This window comes from Helianthus annuus, chromosome 17 (genome assembly GCF_002127325.2).
Source record: "Helianthus annuus cultivar XRQ/B chromosome 17, HanXRQr2.0-SUNRISE, whole genome shotgun sequence".
In the NCBI taxonomy this organism is placed as follows: Eukaryota; Viridiplantae; Streptophyta; class Magnoliopsida; order Asterales; family Asteraceae; genus Helianthus; species Helianthus annuus.
The window spans coordinates 94,981,769-95,008,754 of record NC_035449.2 but is presented as its reverse complement, the minus strand read 5'-3'; the positions used below and the strand labels follow the sequence as shown (position 1 = coordinate 95,008,754).

At 37.9% G+C, this 26,986-nt stretch overlaps 3 protein-coding genes and 1 long non-coding RNA gene across 8 annotated transcripts; 2 read left to right on the top strand and 2 right to left on the bottom strand.

The window, feature by feature from the left end:
• Positions 1-1,084: 1,084 nt before the first annotated feature.
• On the bottom strand, positions 1,085-2,020 carry LOC110924493. The gene has a single exon (XM_022168496.1). The coding sequence runs from the start codon at positions 2,018-2,020 to the stop codon at positions 1,085-1,087; it is 936 nt and encodes a 311-aa protein (XP_022024188.1).
• Positions 2,021-7,194: 5,174 nt separating this feature from the next.
• On the top strand, positions 7,195-12,767 carry LOC110926377. 2 transcript variants are annotated; one of them, XM_022170129.2, is made up of 5 exons: positions 7,195-7,362; positions 7,672-8,195; positions 8,383-8,493; positions 9,127-9,270; positions 11,949-12,767. In XM_022170129.2, the coding sequence occupies exons 2-5, from the start codon at positions 7,674-7,676 to the stop codon at positions 12,648-12,650; spliced, it is 1,479 nt and encodes a 492-aa protein (XP_022025821.1). In that variant the 5' UTR covers positions 7,195-7,362; positions 7,672-7,673; the 3' UTR covers positions 12,651-12,767. The 2 variants fall into 2 exon arrangements, with proteins under 2 accessions (XP_022025821.1, XP_022025822.1); XM_022170130.2 differs by having other exon boundaries at positions 7,196-7,362; positions 9,130-9,270.
• A 618-nt stretch (positions 12,768-13,385) lies between these two features.
• On the bottom strand, positions 13,386-20,940 carry LOC110920692. The gene is made up of 3 exons (XR_004886843.1): positions 20,425-20,940; positions 14,628-14,808; positions 13,386-13,856 (listed from the first exon to the last, which is right to left on the bottom strand). It is a non-coding gene; the product is annotated as an uncharacterized LOC110920692 (long non-coding RNA).
• LOC110920691 (tubulin-folding cofactor C) lies at positions 15,879-18,970 on the top strand. 4 transcript variants are annotated; one of them, XM_022164884.2, is made up of 3 exons: positions 15,885-16,066; positions 17,395-17,480; positions 17,780-18,970. In XM_022164884.2, exon 3 carries the CDS (start codon positions 17,798-17,800, stop codon positions 18,824-18,826), a length of 1,029 nt encoding a protein of 342 aa, XP_022020576.1. In that variant the 5' UTR covers positions 15,885-16,066; positions 17,395-17,480; positions 17,780-17,797; the 3' UTR covers positions 18,827-18,970. The 4 variants fall into 4 exon arrangements, with proteins under 4 accessions (XP_022020579.1, XP_022020576.1, XP_022020577.1 ...); XM_022164885.2 differs by having other exon boundaries at positions 17,392-17,480; XM_022164886.2 differs by having other exon boundaries at positions 15,889-16,066; positions 17,400-17,480.
• Positions 20,941-26,986: the final 6,046 nt, after the last annotated feature.

Genomic DNA, 26,986 nt, shown 5'->3' with positions numbered 1-26,986 from the left:
GTAGAAAGGGTTCTCCAAAATGTTTATATAATAAACCGCCTTCAACACAAATATCCAAGTAATCACAGCCCACTTCAACACAAACATTAACAACATGGTCACCATACTTGCGATACGGGCCAACGCAGTTGAGGACAAGCTTTGTTTGAGAAGCCATGCACCGGAGAGATGATGGGTCAGATGTGTCGGCCATGATGAGGGGGATGGTGGGGTGGGTTTTGGAACCGGAAGCCTATTTGAGGGATTCGGTGAGTTTGGAAGAGTTTCGACCGGCTAAAGCTAGGATTTTGATGGGGGAATTTGGGGAGTTGAGGAACTTGAGGGCCTCTCGGACTACGTACTTGCTGGTGAAACCGGATGCTCCGAAAAAGATGATGTCGTAAGTGGGTGGTTGAAGTTCGGTCATGTTGTGGGATTGGTTGGTTTTTGAGATCTTGGAATTGGTGTCAAAGGGGTGGGGATTATTGGTGCCAAGACCTGTGAGTTTGGAGATTGAAGATGAGAATGGCGAAGAAACAGATGCCGCGCCTGCACAATATTGCCAATCCAACTACTTTGTTGTTTATATATTTATTACAATTGGATCTTGATGGTGGCGGGACTATGGAGGTCAATGGTGATGATGTCGGTGGCCGACGATGTTTGTGGGCGGTGGTGGCCTGATGATGATGGTTGTAGAAGTGGTATGAAGAAAGAGAGAGATAGAGAGAGCAGGGGAGATGATGATGATGGTTTAGGTATATAATTTTAAATTTTAAACATTCTTTTTTTTTTGTATTAAATGACTGTTTTGCTCTCATATGGGTTGCACATGACCTCACTTAACTGAAAGTTTTAATCAGGTTAGAGTCAAATGAAATAAGGTGTAACAAGTTTTTTTTTTGGGTAAAGGGTTACCCCGGTGAATTTTATAAATAATCAAAGAATAAACATGTGCATCAGAGATAATACACACTGCTAGACTTGGCATACCAAGCCTAGAAAATCCCGAAAACCACAACCCAACAAACAAACATAAAATAAAAAAACAACCAAGAGACAGACACGACCAAAACTACACGCAGCTACCGAATCCTTTTAGGAACTAGCCCATGCCATTATTGTTTTCTAGAATCGGAATCTTCCATTTCCTCATCAACTTTGTAAAGTTAGCATCCTTTGTAGCCTTGAATCCCATCACGCGAAGCCTGACAATATTCATTATTTTTTCCGTTATCCCAGAAACACTGTTTTGATTCGGAGTGAACAGACGAGCATTTCTTTCCTGCCAAATGAAGTATGTTGATGCCGCTATTACCAGCTTACAAATAATGTGTTCAATCTTCTTTGTGTTAGCATGCTGAATCATCCAGTCCATAACGGGGTCCCATGAGTCATTGACACTACTCAAATCAACCATTACCTTTACATTGTTCCACACTTGAGCCGCAAAAGAACATTGGAAAAACAAATGGTCCCTTGAGTCTCGATCATGCTTACAAAGTGGATAGCACATCAGCCGACGGTTTGTTTCACTTCCCACTTCCCATGCCCGTAACCGGTCCTGTGTACTTAACTTGTTCATTATGACGAGCCACATATGGAATGAATGTCGGGGAATACACTGCGCAAACCAAATAAGATTTGCCCAATTCACTATAGCGTTGCTATTCCGAATGTTATTCCATACTTCTTTCAAACTGAATTGTTGCTGATTACCCTCGAGGTCTTTCCATATCAGGTTGTCTTCTATTTGATGCGTTAGAGCGGGAGTTTCAATATTGATCAAAACCGGAAACAAATCAAGCCAGGCTTGCGGCCACCTCCAATGGCCGTGATCATCCACCAACGAATTGACAGAAGATTGCAAGTTAAAACCTGCATTCGCAATAACCCGAGGAGAAATAAACGAGTTTAAAAGACTGAATTGGCACCAGTTGTCACTCCATGCATTCGTTTGAGCTCCACTTCGAATCTTTTTCCATATAAACGGCCGAACTAGACTACGAATGGAGAGAAGTTTTCGCCAACCCCACGTCATGCTTCCCCGGCTAGGAATATCCCATAGGCTTCTCCCTTTTAACTTGTGAATTTTAATCCATTGGACCCTGCCTGTTACTAAGAATACTCCAGATATGATTTGTCATGAAAGCCGAATTCACATCAGAAATGTGCTTTATGCCTAGACCCCCTTCTTCCTTATGTAAACAAACCTTTTTCCACGCCACTTTAGCATGAATGTTAGATTGAGGACCTGCATTCCATTAGAACCGTCTCATTCTTTTCTCTAGCTCCTTAATAGCATATACCGGGATAATAAAAACGGCTGCCCAGTAATTATGCATGTCTGAAAGAACAGAATTGATTAACTGGAGGCGGCCAGCGAATGAAAGGGATTTAGTCATCCAATTGTCAACTTTTTTATCCATGCGCTCCACTAAGGACTTGCAGTCACTCAATTTTAACCTGGACGTAACTAGGGGAACCCCCAAGTAGCGAACAGGCAGATTACCTTGTTGAAATGGCATAACTTGTAGAATCTCCTGTCTAATCTGAAGAGGAACATTCCCAAAGAATACAGAACTCTTTGATGGATTAAGAACCAAACCTGAGACAGCAGAAAAGCTTTGTAGCACTTCTTTTATTTTCCGAATAGACACCACATCACCATGTACGAAGATAAACAGGTCATCCGCGAACAATAGATTAATGATCTTCTGTTTCGCACAATGGGCATGGAACTTGAACGAACTCTGTGCCGCTCTTTGGAGCATAGAAGACAAGACCTCCATGATGAGAGTAAACAGATAAGGAGACATCGGATCTCCTTGGCGAAGGCCTCGCTTACCATTAAAGTAGCCATGCATCTCACCATTAATGTTTAATGAGTATGAAGCAGTTGATACACATGTCATTATCCAAGCAATCATTTTATGGTGAAAAGCAAAGTGTTTGAGAGCATCTTCCAAGAAAGACCAACTAACAGTGTCATAGGCCTTCTGAATATCAATTTTAAACGCATATCTCGATGGGCCCCTGTGAAGATGATAGTTGTGCATAAGTTCCTGAGTCAGAAGAATATTATCTGAGATCCTTCTCCCGGGCACAAAAGCAGATTGGTTGATACTGATTAACGACATCAGACTGCCATTGATCATGTCTGTTAAGATTTTGCTAATGCATTTATACAAAACGTTGCAACAAGATATCGGCCGATAATCCAGGACCGAATCCGGGGTCTCCTTCTTTGGAACAAGAGCCAAGATAGTATGATTAATTTGTTTCAGAAGTTTACCGTTTTGAAAGAAATCCAAAATGGCATTAGAAATATCATTACCTACTATATCCCATGCATGCTTGAAAAACGCTGACGTATACCCATCAGGGCGAGGCGCTTTATTTTCACCAATGCTGAACATCGCCTTCTTGATTTCCTCTCGAGTAACCTGCCGCACCATGTGATCCCTAGCATTTGCATCAAGAGTATTCAGAGGAAGATTGTCCCATTCCAACATATTAACCGGTTGTTCAGTGCCCAAAAAATTAGCATAGTGACCAACTAAAGCTTCAATAATCCCATCTCCTTCATGTCTAGTACCACTAGTATCCATTATGCTATGTATTTTCCCTCTTGCATTACGACTTTTCACCGCATTATGAAAAAATGTAGTATTAGAGTCACCTGCACACAACCATTCAACCTTGGATTTTTGTTTAAGATAACACTCCTCGTCATAAGCAGCTGTTTGAAACTCATTTAGACAAATTGTCTCCTGTTGTCGAAGAGAAGCATTCAACAGATCATGATCTATCAGCTTGTGTATATTATCCAATTTAATACGAAGCTCCGACACCTTTTTATGCAGGTTTCCTTGCGAATACAATAACTTCCTAAAAAATGGCTTCAAGTTTCTAAGTCTTTTCATGACCGAGAACATCATGAAGCCATCAATCTTCTTACTCCATTCCTGTTCCACATAAACCCGAAACTCAGGTTTAGAAGTTAAAAAATTCGAGAATTTGAAAGGCTTTTGTTTCTTGTGAACTTGACTAGAGAGCTTTAGAATGCATGGTGTATGGTCGGAGACCCGAAAAGGGTGATACACAACAAAAGCTTCCGAAAATAAATCAAGAAAATGTATGTTCCCCATCACACAATCAGTCTTCTTTAACAATCCCACCCCATCCCTTGGCTTCTGGTTCCAAGTAAAATGGAGGCCATGCCCCTTCAAATCCATCATCTCTATGTAATTTATACAATCATTAAATTCACGCGAGCCAATAGATGTATTAGACGGGCCACATAGAGAGTCTTCAACATGCAACATCTCATTAAAATCTCCCATTATGGACCAGGGTTTATTGTGACAGAAACTTTTATGCCTACATAGGTCGTCCCATAGCTGCCTCCTATCTTGGTACGTATTTTTTGCGTAAACAAAGGAACAAAAGAATACCGTCTTATCGTTTTTATTTAGGATCTGAACATGAATCACTTGATCCGTTTGAGCTAGAACCATAATATCCACCATCGCTTCATTTCATCCTAGAATGATCCTCGTACCTTTTCCGCATAGCCCACCATTAGAAGACCAGCTCCAATTTAGGAAAACATTTTGACACACCTTTTCAAGCTTAGATACATCCACATGAGACTCAAGTAGAGCGCAAATATTAACTTTATTTTCAGAAACAAGTAATCGAACCTCAGCTTGTTTAAGGGGACGGTTCAGACCCCTAATATTCCACGTTAGAATGCTACCCATTGACAACACCTTGACCAGGAGTGCTTGCTCCCTCAGAAATAATTTTCGGGTAATCCATACTCATAAAACGAGACGTTTCTGTCGGAGTAATTTCCACAACCTCCTCAGTAATCCGGCCAGAATTGATGTTAACACTATCCGATTTCCACTGCATATCATTCGGGTTTTCTGCCCCATCTCCATCCAATTTTTCTAACGTCTCAAACGAGTTTGCCATCCGGATAGAGCTAGTTGAGTTCGGGTAATCCAAATCAGGCCTGTCAACAGGCTTTGTACCTGATGTACTCGGTTCAGCTTTAGAGATTTTCGGCCGGTATTGAACCTTCAGTTTTTGCTTTTTATGAATGCCACCAGGTTTGACTGTCTTCCTCTTATCGGTAATAAAGCCATCAGCATCGACTATAACTTGTTTTGGTTTGGCCACCACATTCTTAGGACATGAGTAGTCATCATGTCCGAAAATACAACATAAAGAACAACGTTGGGGCTTCCATTCATACTCTACCCGAATTTTTTCCATAAGATACCCCTCTTGGTCTAACTTAGGTATTGCAACCACAATGTGTTCCTTTAGATCCGTTTCAGCATTGATTTCAATCATTGCCCTGGCGAAACTGCTTCTACCCCAGTTTTCTGCACACATGTCCGCCGTATAACTGTCTAACCTTTTTGGCACACCAAGCTTCGAAGCTAACAAGCTTAATCCATCATCCGTGTAAATAAAAATAGGAACATTGTGAAGTTTAATCCAAACCGGGACGGACTTTATTCCTTCTTTCTTTAAAACTTCCGAAGGGGACCAAGTATTCAAAAACAAAGGAACCTTCCGAATAAGCCACGGACCACCCTCTAGAACTTTAGCCATACCTTCCTTAGAGTCAAACTTAAAAAAGAAAAACCCCTCTGAGTTCATCATTAACTTAACAAACCCAAACCTGGACCAGACATTCTTTGCATAGTACTCCACTACCGGATACGGCAAACGATTACCCAGAAAATAACCATAGAGCACATTTTCAAACTTGTCCTGAACCTTCTGCACAACTTCTCGTGGTATAACCACATCTGCTTCCTGGTTGGAATTAGCCGAGACCATATGCCTGAAGTTTACTTCCTTATTGTTCACTGATTTCTTCATGGCCACTTCTGCATATGATATCCTATTCGATAAAGGTTCAGCTTCTCCAGTAACAGATATAGGATCCTTCTGAAGGTGTAACAAGTTTTGCAGATCTGTAATTATTAAAGTGAAAAATTATTTATTGCAACTCGTTACATACATAAAAGAACTTTACCCAAATAATAATAAAGGGGAAAGTGAATATGTGGCTGTTACACATTTAACCTTAGATGTGAAACTCATCAAAACGACGTAGTTTTGATAAAAATCAATTAAAATTTGATCAGTTCTTTTTATTTTAAGAAACTAATCTCTTCGAATCCTATCAATTTCATTAATATTAGTTCTTTCTCTCACAATTCAATATGCAACACTTCCTTCTTCATGCTCTGCCATTGAATACTGTTGAAAACAATGAACAATTTAAAAAGCAAACCTTAAATTAGTTCGAAGGGAAGCATGAACATAGATTAATTGATAAGTATATATATTAGTTTGATAGCTGCACACACAGTAGCTATGGAATTTCCAAGATAACAAAAGTATTCATAATTTTCATATGAATTTCTACCTAACCATTAGATATCGAATTTCCAAATCACAAAAAAAATAATAATAAGTTAATAGTTTTCATTTGAATTGATTAGGCACGCCATAGAAATGGAATTCCTGAAAAACAAAAATATACAAAGTTTGCAATTAAATGGTTTCTACTGTCCATTCGAAAGTAGCCATTGAAGGCTTTGATTTTAATTCTTCCAATTGTAATTCAGTTTCAATGAAAGCTTGGTTTTAATGATTAACCGTTTTTAGTTTTAGTTAGTAAGATAAAGTAATTAAAAGGGCGTAGTTTTGATGTAAAATTAATCAAAACAAGGTAGTTTTGACAAATTTCACATCCAAGACCATGTGTAGTGGAAGGGGAAGATAATGCCCCCACCCTAGGGCATTTTACGTCATGTGGCGGTCCAGTCAGCAAAAGGGCATTATTGGGCGTTTTCTAAAATAGGTGTAGTGGGGATGGGGCATTATTGGGCATTATGTTTTGTAATAAAATAAAATTAAAAAAAAAAGAACTTAAAATTCTTATTGGCCAATTAATGCAAACTGAAATATGATTGGACAAGCATTCCCCTCTTAGCCTTTTTAAACCACGCCAAGAAAGCTTTTTTTGATTTTTTTTTTAAAAGACGCCCAATGTAATGGTTTGAGATCGTTTTTAAGCGTTTTTTTTTATTTAAAAAAAAAAAAAAACCGTCCCACTACGGATGGTGGTCTAAGCTCAGGTGTGTAACACCATATGTTTACTTTCCCCATAATAAAATAGGCAAGAAGCAACACACGCGCTGCACCAGCTTTCACCATATTCCTAGTTCCTACCCCCAAACACGTTTTTGCTGGCTCCCTCGTCGCATGACCACCGTAAGACCACCCACCTCCGATCACCCACCTACTTTCTTCACCGGACAATATTTCGTCTTCGATCGACAAATTGAGGTATTAACTCTTCACTGTAACCCCCAATTTTGTGTTTTTCTACTCTTTACTGCTTGTTTTTACTTTCCGGCAATTGAACTCCGATTAAACGTGTAAAATGTTCGAATTCATTATATCTAATTGTTGTTTTGTTAATTGAATCAATTTTTAGTCCGAAGAGTAGGAATCTGTTTTTCAATGCTAGACCTAGTTGACTTTATGATTATTTGAAATAATAATTATTTGAAAATAGCTGGTTAGGTTAAGAAAATTGCAGACATTGTTAAACTGAATTCTGTAGTTATGGATGATGAATTTCTGTTTTTTTAGGTATGTCGACGGGGGATATTCCTCTAGACGAAGGAAACGATAAAAATTTGGTTTCTTCTGATCAAGGAAATGATGAAACTTCATCTGGTAAGAGACGTTCGAGAGCTTACGTGTGGGCTTATTTCGAGAGGATAACCGGGGAAGACGGGTTACCAAAAACAAGGTGCACCACTTGTAACAAAGTGTACGCTACTGCTGCAAATTCAGGTACATCGACTATGAGGAGACACTTACGGAAGTGTTGTCCACAGCCGCTAAACCAGTTTAACCCAACCCAAGCTGTCCCATGCGCCAACAGTGATGAGATGTCGGAAGAGGTTAGGGCTGCAAAGAAGTTGAAGTCTGTTATGGTGGATAAGCTACGATCTAAAACGGATAGGGAGTTGGTGGAATTTATTTGGATGAATAAACGAAACGTTGGAATCCTTGAGCAGAAGTTGCCTGAAAAGGCCAGAGCTATAAAGGAAGCTATCAAGTGCTATGAAGATGAAATTGATCGCAGGGCAAAACTTCAGAGTCCTAAGGTTTTCCTTTTTAAATTTTTTATTTCTTTGACATTTTTGAATAATGTTGTAAAATTATTCAAATATTTTATATGTGAAATGGGCTAACTAACAAATATTTTATGCTATCTAAGATTCCAAATTATTAGTTGCTTTAGATATTTATTTTTCTTCGCCTAAGTTCACATTTTTGAAATGTATGTTCCAGGAGAACGGTGCAGGTCCTGTCACCAGTTTAGGGACAGTTAAAGTTGAACCAGATGATGAACTTGCTGCTGAATATCCGAATGTTGGCGAGACACGTGCCAATGTGAATCAGGTCTTTTTCTATTCATATTACTCCTTCTACCCAATGGGTTGACGATACTTGAAATATGTTAATCTCATATCATCATATGATATTCACTACAGATTAAACAACTTTCTTACATCAATGACTTTTTCTATTATAAAAAATATCAAATGTTAATTCCCCTCCCTACATCTTGAACTCGTTTTTTTATCTGGTTGGTGATTTTGGCCTCCGTTATTATGTTAGTTGCACAAATTTAGCACTTGGTTAGACTGTCTGTCAAATTAGCACCAAATTAATTCCCTATGTCAAACTATAATTCTTATGCAGCAGTTCAGTTTGTTTAGTTTCCTTTTGAGGGGAAATTCTATTCTAATAAATAACAAAAAATTCCATTTCAATCTCCTTAATCAAATTACAATTGATTATTAAATTAGATAAGAATGTTCAATTTTTGAATCAATCATTTTAGTTTGTCGAAACGTCTAACCAAATAATAAGCCTGTGATTCGTCAAATTGACAAACCTTAAGCGGAAAACGGCTCCCTTATTCACCATCCTAAAGAACAAAGTAGATATTGATGTTGGACTGGATTAGTCTTTTCCTGCTTTATAGTTCTCTTGTTTTATGTTCCTTTTTGTTATTTAAATTTCATCCAGCAGAAAACCAGTCCACAAGCTGACAGTGGAAACATGGCTAGAAAACAGGAAGCTGACCAATCTGTTAATGGAAATGAGCAAATAGCTGAAGAAGAGCGTGTAGCAAGACTTCAGATTGTAGCAATAAATAGAACTGAGAACCAGGTAACTTTTTTTTGTATGAATGTCGTTTAATTGGTGAATGGTCAATTTAAACGAAATATTTCCTGATCAGATATTCTCTTAATTGTTGGGGATTCTAAAACTTATGCCAAAAAAACTATTATCACGTTGAATCTTCTAGTGGCAGAAACCACTACCACATAGAAATTGTTGGTGATAACTTAAAAAATGGCATATGAAGGAGTAGGTTTTTGATTAGTTGTTTTACATGTCAAAATTGTTAAGACTCATTTATTTTTTGTATGAGTGTCTAATTTCCATGCAGAAGGCTTCTTTCTTTTTATAATCAACTCTCCAATTGCATTCGCTAGAGATTCGGAAAGTCAATAACCATTCCTTACAATAAAGAAACTGCCTTTTCTCTTCTTTAAATAGTTTCTTATTTGATTTGATATGCTTCATCTTCGTTAATTGTCTATATCTGTTCCAGTTTGAATTTATCTTCCAAATCTTCACGCAATGAATCCTTAAAAAAAAAGTCTTCGATCTTCATTGCATGATTGCTTATCAGACATTTGTCAAATCTCATAAGTACAATTGATTGTTCAGATTCTTAATCTGATCTTTGACTTTGACTTCGACTTCGACTGAAGTACTTGTTATATGTAGTAGTTAGCGCCTTGGTTTTAAAATGCACACATCAGGAGCGCATAATGCGCGCATCACATGATGCAGTGATGAGATCGCATCGCATGTAGTGATTCCATGATGCGCGCATCACCTGATGTGGTCTAATGTGGCGCCTTATGCTGTTGATCGGTATTCGAACAAATTAGATCTTTAATTGAACAAATCTGACAATAGATGATGAGTATATATTATAGTTTAGTGTTTAAAGGTTCACGAGTTAAAATATTAGTTTTAATTATTTATTTAGTATTTTTAAATGAAGAACACCTCACATACGTGATGCGTGTGCTTCGCTCATCATGCATCACGCATCGGGTTTTGAGATCAAAACGCACCGGATCGCTACACGCATTTTAAAACCAAGGTTAGCGCAACATATTAGCTTCTTGATATGTACACATGCATTAGCACAGGAATATACTGAGTATTATTTACGTAACTGACTTTGTTGAGTGTTTGTTATTGTTATCCGGGACTAACAATTGCACAAAATAGTTTTTTTATTAGAGAAAAATGCTCGGATAGCCCCTGTGGTTTGCCCATTTTTCACCTTTACACCTATAGTCCCAAGTTTTTGAATTTCGTTCCCGGATAGTCCCTGGCGTGGATGGGGGTTAGTTTTTGGTGTTAGGTGCGTGTGAAATGACAAAAATACCCTTACTGACAAATTAATAACTAAAAAGTTAAAATAAATATAAATTAATATTTTACAATTTATGTGGGACCCACCACCCACCCTACCCACTTCATCTTCCCCACTCCACACAATGGGCGAAGGTGAAAAATGGGCAAACCACAGGGACTATCCGAGCATTTTTCTCTTTTTATTATGTACTTTAAAAGTTTTTTTTTTAGTATTCTACAAGTTATAGAAAGTAGTGAAAAAGAAATATATATAACATTGGTCATCCTGACCCAGTTAGAACATTCTGCTTAATGAACGAATCTCTAGATAGAATTAAGTTTATCTATACTTTAATTATTCATTCTGCAAGCGGCTAATTGGCAAAAGGTGGTCAAAGTTCTAATGTGTGTAACAGAGTTTTTTATCGCTTAGTAATTAAAAAAAAAAAATTCAGACAAAACCGTGTTAACTATTTCTACATGGCGTTGGATTGGCAGTTTGGCACCGACAGGGTGATTAGATAACAGTTACCTGTTGACATGGCTGGAAACTACCATAACTTTAAATTTTTTATAGTTTAACGACAAAACAAAGTCGGTTACCTGGAATATTTTGACAGAGTTGGTTGCCCTTTTACCCTATATACCCTTCTGTAAATCTACTAAATGCAGTAGGATCTGTTCTGAGAAGTGATAAGCTAGAAGCGTAGGATCTGTTAAGCAATTCTTGAAAGTCCAATGGCTGTTTTGTAAATTACCGATTAAAAGGGGGCAATTTTACAAATTCTAGGAAGTTAAAATGAATCTAATATGAAAAATTTTCAAGGTTCATCTTATTGATTAATTAAGGTTAATACAACATGCTGAGAAGTTACTGATCTACAAAAGGATGTGAATAAGAATAGGGAACATTAAACATCATCGGCTGCCTCTACCTCTAAACAGAAACCTTTGTATATTCTTGTTTTTTAGTATTTATAGCAAGTCTTGTTCGGTTCTTGTAACACCCAAAATTTTTAACCGTTTTCTTAAGTATAAATATCTATTCATAAAGCAATTAATGGGGCTGTTTGGCAACATCTGAATGGTTAAGTGCTGAACCAGTAAGAGGTTTGAACCGTTAAGTGCTGAACCAGTAAGAGGTCTGAACCATTAAGAGTCTGTATAATGCTTAACCGTTCAGAGGCAAATGTCTGACCAATTCAGATTAGAGGTCTTAGCCATTCAGACTCTGTATAAATCTTAACCATTCAGAGGTAGATGTCTGAACCATTCAGACATCTGCTCGTGAAACAAACAGTCTGAACCATTAAGTGCTGAACCAGTAAGAGGCCTGAACCATTAAGAGGTAAACAAACAGCCCCTAAGACATTGTTTATAAACACTGTTATCATTTTTTGTGCTAGGCAGAAGAAAAACATGCCCTACAAACTGCCATCTCGATTCGTCCTCAAGATATATGTGCAGATTTAAAAGAGGTTTCATCTGCGCTTTCTATTCTAACTTCACCAGACAGCTTCTACACTCCTCAAGGCAATCCTCTTGATCAAGAAGCCGAAAATGCAAAACAAACCCTCATTCAACTTCTGAAAAAAGACTTTGAATCCATAGTCAAATCACCCGATGAAGAAAAAGTCAAATCCTGCATCAAAATCTTGACCGAGAACCTCCACAGGCTTCCCAAGTGTCAAGGCCGAGTTATCGAGGCCCTCAACATCGAATTCGAATCCGCTTGTCAAAACTGGAAAACGTGCCATACGAATATTCAAACAAACATTGCATTGGAAGTGCAACAAGGAGACAATCTCAAGGTTTTGCAGGAATGGCAGGAGAAAGATATGGAATTCGAGTCCAAAATAACTAAAGTGGATGCGGATATCCTTCGGTTGAAACAAGAACTGCGCGAAAAGGAGTTGACCCGAGATAATTTGGTCAAACAGAAGTCGGATTTGTTTGATCAGAGCAAGATCTCGATTGATGAAGCGAAGAAGCTCCTTCAAGATATGGTTACTGCAAAGTTGCAGAGCGATGTCGCGATTGATAACATGAAAGAAGTTGCTAAGAAATGGGAACGAAACAGGGAAAACTTCCAGATCAAGCAAGTATGACTGTGTGAGATGGTTAATTTTATTATTTAGCTGTGAAATTGAAAAAGAATTACAGTAGGTTTAGGTTCTAAATTATGTTGAAATATTTAGTTCAGCCTTTTGTTTATTTACAGTAGTGCACTGTGTGTGTGTGTTTTTTTTTTTTTTTTTTTGGTTGTAAATTATTAGACAATATACACCGATAAGGAGCTAGAAATAGGGATAGCGGCGGGTGGATATTGGTAATTTCAGTTCGGTGTATCTCATATATGGCACATACCCGTTACTCATTACTCGCCAAGCTCAGACCACCCATAGTGGGGCGTGATTTTTAAAAATTTTTCAAAAAAAAAACGCCTCATAACGCCCCGGCCGCCATTACACAGGGCGTTACCGGGTGTTATTTTCGAAAAAAAAATGAGTGTGGCGTTTTAATTAAAACGCTCAAACATGTCTGACCACTTTTGAATAATGCCAATCAAGGTTTGACTAGCCAATTAGTGTTCCCCACATGTGTGACAATCACTTTTGATTTTTTTTTTTTTGCATTAAAAATAATATGGGGTTATTGGAATAATGCCCCACTACACCACTTTATGCTATAATGCCACATGCTGACTGGGATGACACGTATCGGATAATGCCTCATGGTGAGGGCATTATATTTCTTCACCACTACACATAGTCTCATAGGTTTCCCTTGGACATACACATTTATGATTTTGTGTGTGTATAAATTACCCGTTGAGATTCTCATCATCAAAAAGCTGACCTCAAACTCATCTGAAAAACCAACTTAAAATAAATACTGTACTGCACTAGTAACATTTCTATAATTTTTTTTATAGAGATAATTACATTTTTTCTTTTAAAATCAATCATTGAGTACTGTATTCAAACTGAGAAGCAGAGAATTAGGTTTGGTTCCTGTTGGTCATCCCTTTGCCCCTTGCTCCCTTTGGATGGATGTTTGTTAAGTTTATGTACCACCACTCCCAGCGGTCATCCCTGTCTCCTTCCCTCTTTGGATGATTGTGATGTGAATTTCAGTTTGATTTTTTGCTCTTGGTTTTGGGTAAAAGGGTCATGAACAACACGTGCATCAAGGTTAGATTGATATTCCAAGTGGGCCTTATGCGGAGGTTCTACCCGCACACCATCAAAGCCACCTCCGGTTATTGGGTAATTTTTCCCTAGAAAAAACCCGAGCAACCCGACTTGAAAAACCTGAAACCCGAGAGAAAAATCCAAAGAACACCCCTAGTCACTATTCCGGTCACTGTACTTTAAATAGATGAGTAAATTTCAAAGTTCGTCCTTTATGTATGTCTAAAATATCAAAGTATGTCATTTATCTTTAATAACCTCAGAAAACATCCTTAATGTTTGAAAAACCAATCAGGTTATGTCCTTTAGCCTAAACCCTGTTTGTTTTCCCAGTTAAGTTAGGTCACGTGAGAAGCACATGAGGGCATTAATGTCATTATACCTATCAATTACTGTGCCCTGTTATAAAAACCCTAAACCCCACTATCATCTTCTCCATCTTTCAATCACCTGCACATCAACATACCCCCTTCTTCTCTCTATCTAACAATCCTACCACCACCACAACCTACCTGCCGCCACCACCGCCACCACGACCCACCTGTCGCCGCCATCACCGCCACCACGACCCACCTCCCCCCACCACAACCCACCTGTCAAACCGAGTTATACCAAACCCGAATTCCGAGTTGTTTGAATCCGAACTTAAGGACGACTGTTGTTAACCCGAAACTGACCACACCACTGCCTTCACTTGCCGCCCGGACTGAAGCCGCCGGCAACGGTGTTTTACCACCACCATCATCATCATCTGTCTTCAACATCAACATCATACACCTTCACCGACCCCTCCTGAACAACACGAAACAGCCAAAAAAAAAAAAAACAAAAACAAAAAGATTTGGGGATCTAAAGGATCTGAGATGATGAACTTAGGAGTCAAAATCTTACCGGTGTTCTTGTCGGGAAAGCGGCTCCGCCTCCTGATTAACGTCACAACCCACAGCCGCCGCCATGAGCAGCGGCGCCGTCGCCGGTCTGAAATTGACGGAGCAGAGGGAAGAGGGTGGTTCGTCTGCTGGTGGGTGTTGTCGGAGAGGGGAGCCGGTCGGAACTCCTCACCTCCTGTCGTCTGCCAAAGGAAATTGAGAGGTAGAGGGTAAGGCAGAGGGGTGTATCATATGCATTTTTGTTTTGTGAGATTGGATTTAGGATAAGTTTTGAATATTTTTTTCTTTGTGTTTTGAAGATCTGGGTTTTGTTTGAAGTTTTGAAGACATAATGTGCAGTTTTAAAGATATAATGTGCAGATTATGAAGATTTGAATTTTTTATAATTTTATTTTTCTAGTATTAAGGTAAAGACCAATATACCCTCATGTGCTTCTCACGTGACCTAATTTAACTGAGAAAACAAACTAGGTTTAGGGTAAAGGACATAACCTGATTGATTTTTCAAACATTAAGGATGTTTTCTGAGGTTATTAAAGATAAAGGACATACTTTGATATTTTAGACATACATAAAGGACGAACTTTGAAATTTACTCTAGATGATATATAATCTAATATAATATTTAGTAAAAAAATCAAACAAATTGGAATACTGAAAGAATGAGATGAGGAGTGTGATATGAGTAACTTAACCGAATAATCAAACTAACTAAAATCTAACAATCATTATATTGTTTATAAAAATAAAAAATATTTTATATGTTAAGAAAACTTTGGTATAGTTTCAATAATAACGTTTTGTTGCCTTCTTATTTAATCCAAAAACTTGATAGAATGAACGAATAATTAAGTAAAACAATCTTTTCCAATAATTAACCGAACCATGGTTTGTGACTGAATTGTAGCCTAACTTTTTTTTAACAAAGCTTATGGTTTTTTGTTTTTTTTTTTTTTTTTTTTTTTTTACAAAATAAGCTTATTTGGTGTTTGGTTTAGGTTTTTAAGCTTATGTTTATTAGCTTATATAAGCTAATTTAAAGATTGTTTTTAGCTTATTTGAAGAAACTTATTTGTATAAGTTACTTAAATGATAGAAAATAAGCTATAAGCTATTTCAAACACTTAAAAAAAACTTACTAAATAATAAAAAATAAGTTATAAGGTATTTTAAAATATAAGCATAAGCCAAAAAATAAAACTAGGCCAAACAGCCCCTAAGTTTTAAGTGGACAAACCTTCCTAACACAAACACAAAAGAAGGGGTGTCTTTTAGAACAAAATCTAAAACACAAGGGTTGTTTCTCACATAATATAGTGTGTGTGTGTGTGTGTGTGATACCACTCTTCTTCCCCACAGATAGATCCATTGCCTCCCAAACCTTCACAGACATTCATGCTTAATCAACGAGATCAGCAAGTGTCGATAGATATAAAGCAGGTAACTTCAAATTTTAGCCATCAGAATCATTCCGTCGTTTATAGATATCACTCTGCGAATTGGTTCAGTTACGTCTTACATGTTCTTTCAAACCTAGAATATGCCCTAATTTTCGTGCATAAATTGTATAGCCGTTAGCATAGTGAATGGGTTAGATGTAGATGGAAAGCTATTGTTTTTGTTTATTTTCTCTTCACCAAGTGTTCGATAAAAATCCCCAATGAAGGAAGTTGCTGCTGCTGCTGCTGCGATTGTTTTTGCTTATCTTTTGAACTCTATGTATGCATCAATACATGTTAGTTAATAATAGTTGTATGTTAACACATCATTTCCTGTTATTTTGATTTCCATCCTAGTTATGATTTATGAATTTATCTTTTTTCTACTTGATGATTGAGATGCCAGTGGAGATTGTCATGCTGTGCTTGTTGATAACTGAGATGCCATGAAATTGTATCCTGAAGTTCTCAACAGAAACTTGTTAGATTTTTTAATTCTTGAATATTAAGGCTACGCCACAGCATGAGGCAATTGATGCTGGAAGAGGAAGAATATGTGATTTCAGTAACGTCACAACTGACCGCAGATCAGTTCGATTAATCTATGTTGCATTCACAAATTAAAATGAAACAGATCTATGCGAAACCAAACAGATCTTCCTCTTCCAGTTCCAGCATCAATTGGGTCACACTGCGACATAGCCTTAAGATTCGTATTAAAAAATCAGCTCGGTTTGTAAACTAGCCGAGGTTGGCTTGCTAAAGTTGAGCCCGACCCACAATTATAGTACCATACCATCAGTCCAGTCCAGCCCAAATTTCATAGCCTAAAAATAAGAACTAAAAGCTGATTCGCATTTTGCCCCAACTTCATTAGCCTTATTGAACTATGCAGTTAATCTCGGCGCTATAGCGTCGATATCTCAAACAAAGTATTTACCACCTTTTGAGACTTTCATTCACGCACCCAAAACTTCCAACATATATGTCCTAAACTTTTGCTACTAATATTATATAGGTTCTAGACTTCTACCACCTCTTGATGAACACTTCTTTATTTTGCTATTAATATTATATAGGTTCTAGACTTCTAGTATATATATATATATATACTCTAGATATGAATATATATCATATAGGGTCTAGATATATATATTTATGCATGATATTATAAATTACCGATATCTCACCGCGATAAACGATATCTCAAATATCGGTCCTTGACCGATAACCGATATTTTTCCGCTTTAACTGCATAGTTATTGAACAGATCTTTCAAATCCTCATTCTCTTCTTCATCATTGTCTAATTTGATCATTGACCTAGCAGCACAGGTTTCAAATCCTCTTCACATCTCACTATCCAGAACTGACCGACCTCCACTTTGGCGACTTCAACATCAACTGATAAAGCTGGTAAATATCTCTGATATTTTTCTTACTCGCGGGTTTCAAAAGTTTTAAAGCCATCAGTTAAAATTTTGTCAACAGTTGTGACTTAGTTTTATAGCATGTTTGAGGATTTTTATTGGTTTACTTGTGGTTACTTTGCATTATGGTCGTTAGATGTGTATCCAAGTAAAATTTTCATTATATACATACATTGTTTATATTCATTTTAGATTTAGGATTTCAAGTGTAAAAGTGGCCATATGGATTAAAGACGTAATTTAGACGCCTATATTTATATGTTATCACTGTTGGACATTGTGCAGTTTTAGCTCCCAACAACAATGAACGACCAACAAGCTCCCTCGGCCACCACCGATGGCATGTCAACAGATCCAACTATCCAACGCAAACATGCAGCCATGATCGAACGCCTTTCAAACCTCCACCAATCACGTGTTTCTAACAAAACTGACCCAAAAGATCCGTCATTTGAGTCCACCAAATCATTTCTCTTACTTTTCACAAATTCCAAGCAAGCAATCGAGTCCTCGCTTACCCAAGTTCAACAAATCTCAGATACAGATCCGACGCAAGATCTCAAACCCGAACTCGAAAAAATGTCTCTCTCTATCACCGAACTCGAAAAACTCGTTGCTGAAAACTCTTACTTTTTACCCCCATATGAAGTCCGTTCGTCCCTTAAAACCATCTCTGACCTCAAACAGACATTAGATTCAGTCACTTCAAAAGTCAAACCTAGAAAAAAGTTCTCATTCAAAAACAGACCCGCAAAAAAACCAGAACCCGCGAACACTATTACCATAGAAGCCATCGAGAATGAGAGAGAACAACAATCGAGTTACAAGGTTAAAGATTCACCGGGGTTCAGGAGTAAAGAAAATGAGATATTAACCAAGGAATTTAAAGGTTCAGAGATTGGAGAATTTGTGCTATCAGATCTAACCAACTGTGAGGTGAGACTGAGAGGATGTTTTCGGACTTTATTTATAAACCGGCTGAAAAATTGCAAGATTTACACGGGGCCTGTGTTGGGTTCAATCTTGATTGAAGAAGTGGAAGGGTGTTTGTTTGTGGTTGCATCACATCAGATCAGGATTCATGACGCTAAAGAGAGTGACTTTTATTTAAGATGCAGGAGTCGCCCCATAATCGAGCGGAGTTCTGGGGTTCGATTTGCGCCATACCGATTGTGTTACGACGGGATTGAGAGTGATCTCCGGGAATCGAATTTGGATGATGATACTGGGAGTTGGGCGAATGTGGATGATTTTCAGTGGTTGCGAGCTGTTCAGTCACCAAACTGGTCAATTCTGCCAGAAAGTCAACGCATTGATACAGTGAACATTTGAAATTTGTTTGTGTTCAGAGATGCTACATCATATCATATTATATGTAGCTTTCTTGTGATTTAAATTGCTATGCATGAATGATTTTATTTGGTTATCATTATCATTATATGTTTTAATAATGTGGATTATTGAGTTGTTTATAATTCACCTTCTTTATTATACAAAGATCAAATATTATTTCCACCTCTTGCTTAGAATCATGTACTCGTTTTTCATATTTAGTTGATTTTTGGGCTCCATAATTATGTTGAAGTGTCACAACTGCAGTGTCTGAATTACATGTAAAGAGAGTTTACTTTTTAAGATTATTATACAAACTAACACTGCTGTGCGGAATGCCACAGACTGTTCCGTACTAGAAATATCTGGTTAAGAACCATTTTGTTTCCGTACAAAAGCCTAATTATTGTGAAGAAGACGTCGTCTCTCTGTATGTTTAAAATCAACTCTCCAGTTGCAATCGCAGTCATCAATAACTGGTTCCATAGAATAAGGATCCTTTCTGCCCTAAATGATTCATTCAGTAAGCTTTATCTTTGATGTCTCTTCCTGTTATTGATATGTTCTTCTTAAACAGTATCTTCGATTCTTCATTGCAGATTATCACTTGCCAAATCTCACAAGGACAGTTGACAGTTGTGTAGATTCTGTCCATATGAATGTGGGACTAACACTTGCACAAAATTGTTTTTTATTAGGGTAAATTAAACTTTTCGTCCTTTATGTTTGTAGCGGGTTGCAATGGATGACCTTTAACTTTAATAATTATAGTCACAATCCTTTATTTGGAAAACTTATTACATATTTCGTCCTTTAGCACTAATCAGGTTAAAAATTTAAGTTAAGTCTGTTCACTTAAGGGTATTCTGGTCATTTCACACTTTTATTTAAAATGTCTCTAAATTAAAACATCTAAATTAAAACAACCAGCACCACCGCCAGTTACAACCACCACCATTGCTCCGCCGCCAACCACCACCATCTGCTGCTAACCACCATCACCTGCTGCCAACCATCACCACCACTCCCTCCTGCCATACATATCTGTTAATTACATTAAATAAGCGAGAGAAAGAGGAACATAAACAACAGAGAGAGTCGCAGATATGAAATTCATTGAACCTATTATCTTCGATAACAGAGAGAGACATATATGAAATTTGTTGAGCACTTAGGGGGTGTTTGGCCTAGCTTTTTTAACAAAGCTTATAGCTTTTTTAGCTTTTTTTACAAAATAAGCTTCATTTGGTGTTTGTTTTAGCTTTTTAAATTTATGCTTATTAGCTTATATAAGCTGATTTGAATAAGCTTATTTGAGAATGGTTTTTAAGCTTATTTGAAAAATGATAGAAATAAGCTATAAGCTAATCCAAACACTTAAAAAAAGAGCTTATCAAATGATAGAAAATAAGCTATAAGCTACTTTAAAATACAAGAAGCCAAACACCCCCTTAATCTCCAAGTCTTCAATTAATTGAACCTACCATCTACCATCGGTCACTGTCTCCCTCTCTCTGTTAGGACACCATTTTGTCTAAAATAATATTAAAAATTAAATCTTAGAACTAGATAATAAGATTAAAGGGTCAAATGCATACCTTTCTGTTGTCCTCGATAGCTTCTTGTCTTCATCTGGCTATTTTTTCTTGTCTTCATCTGAAGTCAACATGTTGACATTTGGCCATCTCCACAACAACAGAAGATGACATCTAATAATAGTATCAACAGAGCTTATCCACTAAACTTGAAGCTCACCTGAGAATACCAACAGAATGTGGTGTTTGAATGTGTGTTTTAAAAGTAATCATAGGACATTCAATACTCAGATCAGATAACCATTTGTGATAAAACGGTTTGTAGAAGATATTGTTTAGAGCACATCTGAAACAGATGGAGAATTGGAAAAACGACCAAGGGCGATGGCAGGCTTCAGGTGACTGGTGGCAGCCGACAAGCACGCTCAAATCACCACCACCGGAAAAACGACTAGTGGCGGAGGCAGCCAACGGCAATGAGTTGATTCATGTGGGATACAGTGGTGGTGGTGGTAATGGAGGTTGGTTGAAGATAGAGGGAGAAAGAAGGAGAGATATTCTAGGGCTGGAATGGGGAATTGGGGAAGTTAATGTAAATATGTATTTTTTTGGTTTTATTATTATTAATAAACACTTTAAATAAAAACGTGAAATGACCATAATAACCTTAAGTGAACAGAATTAACTTAAATTTTTAACTTGGTTAGTGTTAAAGGACGAAATATGTAATAAGTTTTCCAAATAAAAGATTGTGACTGTAATTATCAAAGTTAAAGGTCATCCATTGCAACCAGCTACAAACATAAAGGACGAAAAATGTAATTTATCCTTTTTATTATGTACCTGTAGATTTTTTTTACAAGTTATAGAGTAGCACATTTGAACCTCCTTTATATAATAGTCAGATTACTGTTACTATCTTGTGACCAAAGCTTCTAAGTTAAGATCCGTATTATGCTCGCGCTCCCTTGATTCTACATACATATATTTTTTTCTTTGGATGCAATATCTACTTAGTAATCTCTATCTCTATCTATTAATAGAGCAACTTAAATGAATAGTGATATTGTAGATCACAACCGTTTCATTTTAATCCTACCATCCACACATTATTCAACTAGGATTGGTTTACGTGGACGGTGGCATCCCCACCAAAAGGCCACCTCGTCCACCGCCCGTCTCAGTAAGAATTCAACCGATGTGTTTCCGGAGGGTTTACGGTGATGTTCTCGAACCTGTTTGTGCTTTTGCAGGTGGTTGTCGGGGAGAGAAACGCATGCCTACACGTCGCCGGTGGTGATGTTTGCCCGCCTTAGGTGGCGTCTGTGCTGCGGAGTCGTCTCCCTGGGTCCGGGACAATGAGAGCCTGATAGAGAGAGAAAGCATCGATGAGAGAGAGGGTCGTTGATGGTGGTTCTGTGGCGGCAACTTCACCATTCCGGCAGGCAGGGAACCTACCGATGGTCTTGGTTTGTTCATTCGACGGTCGGTAAGTGTCTGTCTCTCTCTGTTGCATGGCTCCAGCGGCTCTCCAGTTGTCTTATCCTTGGTCTCCAGTTAGTCGGGGCTGCTATATTTATGGAGCATCCTGAGATGGCCTGCCATAACTTGATTTTGCTGAATTCAAGTCCTAATTTGTTTTGGGGCTGTTTTCTGATTTTGTTGCCTTATGTAGTGTCAATGATGCTGCCTTTTGGTAATATGAGGCATCTTCAGACTGTAACTTGACGTTGCTGAGTTAAGAACCAAATTTATTTGCTATTTGTTTATAGTCCGAGGCTGTGATGTGTGGATAGATTTAAGTGGAAGTTTTTTTGAAGATCAAACTTTGGCGTGGCCAAATTACAGGATGGTAGGTTCTCACTTGCAACCTAATTTGTAGCAATGATAGTTTGATCCTTTCACAAATTCAGAGCCTCATGGTGTCGCCTATAATATTTTTCTACAATGGAAAATAAATAATCAACTAATCGACCAAACAAACAACAATTGGTGTCTATATCTATTGTTATGAATTGTAAATGCAGCCACTCTTACAAGGAATTGAAATGAATGCTTTTTAGCCATTTATGGATAGTATTGAACTCCTGTTGAGGTCAGTTATACCTAAGGGAAAACCACAGAGTTGTTGCAGCATAATGGGTCAAAAATGTTAATTACACTGACTTTCCCATATAGTAATTACATTTGCTTTGCACGTTAAATTTCTCTGAATATTACCTTTTTAGACCTCAACGTTTTCTCCATTCATGCAAGCAAGCAAATCGAATTCCTTTTTTAATAACAATCTTTTGTTTTTGACAATCTCATCACCACCTGTACACTTTTTCCTTAAGGCTTCCCACAATCTGTTGGTGTATATTTCGTACGTCTGCCACTGTGCGAATAGCTAGATAGAGCGTGTGTTGAATATTGTATAGTATAAAGATAAGTTAGACACGGTTTTGATAATGTTAAGGTCCATCCGGACGGATGGACAGTATGTTAGTCCAAACCCCATCCGAATAGGTTTCTCAATGTAAAAGTCCATCCGGACGGATGGAGTCCATCCGAACGGATGGACATAGGTTCATTCGGACATAGGCTATTGCCTATAAATAGGGAGTTGGGGTTCCCATTTGGACAAGCTTTTGGTCCCTGAGGGGAAATACTGTCCAACTGGTCTCACAGTGCTGTAGCGTTGGATTATCAATAGAGACCAGATTTGAAGTGACTGCTCGGTGTTCTATTCTATCTTCTACTCATTTCTGATCGTTTCTTAGCACCGAACACGTCGTTTTGGGACCAAAGCTCCGTTAAACTCGCCGGATCCTGGACTCATAATTGGTATCAGAGCTACGGTACCGATTCAATCGATCTAACAATGGATTGAATCACCTACGCTCATAGATTTTGGACGTGTAGTGAGTTTTGACGTAAAAACGAATAAAACATCAAATTGAAGTCAATTCACGGATGAATTTTGAAATTGAAGACATCATTAGATTCGGAATTGATTTTCGCACAATCCTGTGAAATTTCATCATGAAATTCGCAGAAATAAAGATTTTGGATCGCAAAAAAAGTGATTGGAATGTTCTTGAGATGTTCAGGCACATCCAGACGGATGGACATCTCCATCCGGACGGATAGACATCCCCATTCGGACGGATGAACATTGGTTCTTAAGTGTCAACTCGTTCCAAAATTAGTTCATCCGGACGAATGGACCTATTCCATTCGGACGGATGAACAAATGCCTAAAAAGGTATTTTTTGATCGCAATGACGAGGTGAGTTTCCAGAAAAAATTTGGTGATTGAAGTTTTTTCGGTTTTTTAACAACCAAGCTGGGTTGTTCGGGGACATCGTCTGGGCTTCAGCGAACAGATTTGATGATGCGATCACGGATTATGGAAATTAGTGGGGTAGTCATGATACTGGTCTAGAATGTTTATCATCTGGGTTATCTGACTATTTATGGGTCGTAACGTAAAATCCGTAATGGTGAAAAACCGACGTTTGGGAAAAATTGTCATATTTTCAGCAAGTCAAGTTTTTTCAGAAATGAGAAAAGACTGAATTGCTCAGTTTGATGGGGAATTCAATGATAAGACGTCAGAATTTGCAAAAATGAGGGGGAATAAAAATTTCAGATGAAATTCTGACATTTTTGAAATTCGTGACACTGCAACAATATTTGGGTAGTTCAGACTTCAAGATTGTTTGGAGATGCATAGGATCTGGATTCGTGAATTCATGATCATAGGAAGTTCAGAATCTACAGACCAGTGTCAGATTAACTTCTTAGGGTTTGAGTCCCGGGTCTTCGTCAAGTCGGTCGCATCAGGAGGTGCATCTGTATTGTGGATACTTATAAGATATCACAAACATGTGATAGTCTAAAGTATCAAATTGGTTAATCTTCGAGCATATGAATTGTTTTTCGGACTAATCGCTGGGAAATGAAGATGTTTGTTGGTTAAGTTGTTATCGGAACTAGCGGAGAAGACTATACATCTGTTATCGTGACTAAAGAGGAAGAATGTGAATCTGATCGTGGATGAATATTTCTGAGTTCTGAATGCGTTACCAGATGATTCGTTATCCGATGAAGATTTACTGATTGTGGAGAGTACCGTTTACACGGGTCAATCATTCTTACGGTGCGTTAAAGTGATCTCGGAAAACGGGATATCAGATCTTCAGGGGGAATCATTGATTTGAAGTTAATTAATGGGGTATTTGAAGTTTCTATCAATTGCCGGTTGAGTTTTTGATACATTCTTAGATCAAGCAAGCGGAATGCGAGATCGTGGTGTTGAAAGGTTGTATCTAAAAACTGAACACGGATGTGGCTAAATCTGAAACAGATATTACTGCATTAACTAGTTTCAAGTTGGTGATTGTTCGTGAAGATTGCAGTTTAACAACTCAGAGGAGAGTCGTGAACTGTCAAAAGACCTAAAGATTCATTTAAGGGGGAACGTGCTCGACATTGTCAAAAGCAAACCCAGATCATCAATCAAGGGGGAATCGATTGAAGATTTCAAGATGCCTGATTGAAGTTGCAGAAAAGTTGAAGTTTCAGAATATTCAAACACAGCTCAAGGTTTTGTGACGATTCGACAATGACAGCCGAGGGGGAATCTGTTGGTGCATATTTCGTACGTCTGCCATTGTGCGAATAGCTAGATAGAGCGTGTGTTGAATATTGTATAGTATAGAGATAAGTTGGACACGGTTTTGATAATGTCAAGGTCCATCCAGACGGATGGACAGTATGTTAGTCCAAACCCCATCCAAATAGGTTTCTCAATGTAAAAGTCCGTCCGGATGGATGGAGTCCATCTGAACGGATGGACATAGGTTCATTCGGACATCGGCTATTGCCTATAAATAGTGAGTTGGGGTTCCCATTTGGATAAGCTTTTGGTCCCTGAGGGGAAATGCTGTCCAACTGGTCTCACGGTGCTGTAACGTTGGATTATCAACATAGACCAGATTATAAGTGATTGCTCGGTGTTCTATTCTATCTTATACTCATTTCTTATCGTTTCTTAGCACCGAACACGTCGTTTTGGGACCAAAGCTCCGTCAAACTCGCCAGATCCTGGACTCATACAATCCTTTTGAAGTGTCATCACAATGAAGTAGTGATATGATATCATCTCTAACAAATTGGTATAACAGTACAATCATTTTCTGTTCATCAGAAGCTTTCTTGTTATCAACGTCAACATGTTCATCGAGTGGTACTAATTCTCCATCTTCTTTTGTTGGACTTGTATATCCCAATTTCAATAAAACCTAACCGTCGTAAGCAAACGCTTTTACCAAACCTTCAAATCTATTTTTCCACTAGTTAAGTCCTCGATATTCATAAGTCTCGGTGGTTTCTGACAGTTTCCGTACACATTGTCATAATTCAAAAATTCCGAGATCGCATTTGAAATATTCTTTGTTGTCGACGTTGTTTCGGTCGTAAACGCGTTATAAAATTCGTTATAGAACTCCTCTTCCATGATGTTTAGATTCTTGAAATCTTCTGCAAAACAATTAACAAACGTATCAAATCAAACTTGAAACACAAACAACAACAAACCCTTGAAATGTGCGGATGAGGAATGAAATGATATGTGCGAATGGGGATTGGTCTTGATTCGTACGGACAAAACACTAGTAGATCCGTTCAACTGTTCCGTGAATATGTATGCTCAATAGAGTCGTGCGGATGGATGTTATATCAATTTGTGCGAAGTTAGTATCACAATCAAACAACCCTTAACCTATTGAAAATTAGTATGTAAGAATCCACTCCCAATTGCGGACCAACAGCGACTCGTGCGGATCAGCAGTTAGGTTCGCGCGAATGAACTGGTTTATAGGCCCGTGCGAATCTAGACAATAAACTGATTTGTGAATGTCACCTAAGTTCGCGGATGTACACTGTTTTTACACTCGCGCGGATGAACAGACTCTAACTTCTTGCGGATCAACAATTCTTGGTTCGTGCGAACCTAAGTTTTCTAGGTCCGTGAATGTTTATCCTTAAATGTTGATTCGTGAACTTTAATCCGTGCAATTGAATCGTGTGGATCAACTTATAGTTGATTCATACAAACTTGCAAACCTGAAAACTAGAATAGTGCGGATCCACTGATTGTAGATCCATGAATATTGTGTGTGAACCGACAAACTTCAACACTTGAATATATCTGAATGTATCTTTTTCAGGTTCGTGCTTATACTAGTTCTTGATCCGTTAAACAATCCTTGATTCGTGAAAACAACTTAAACCAGATTCGGGCGGATCAACTAATGGTTGATCCGTGCCAACTTCAAACAAAGAACTCTTGATTTGTTCGAATGTGGAATATTAGATTCGTGATTATTCAAACACTAACCCTTGTTTCTTGATTCGCTGATCCGTGAATAACTCAAAACGTTGACTCGTGACAACACAAAGGCGGATCCGCGCGGATCAAGTAGATCCGTGCAAGTAATTCAGCGTGCAAACAGTTACAAATTTCATAGATTTTCACGAATTTGACCAAGATTTAGTTTGAATTTTGTTGTGAAACTTTGTAGGATTTATCAAAACACATTTTCGCACATTATATTGAAAAATCAAACGTTTTTATCCA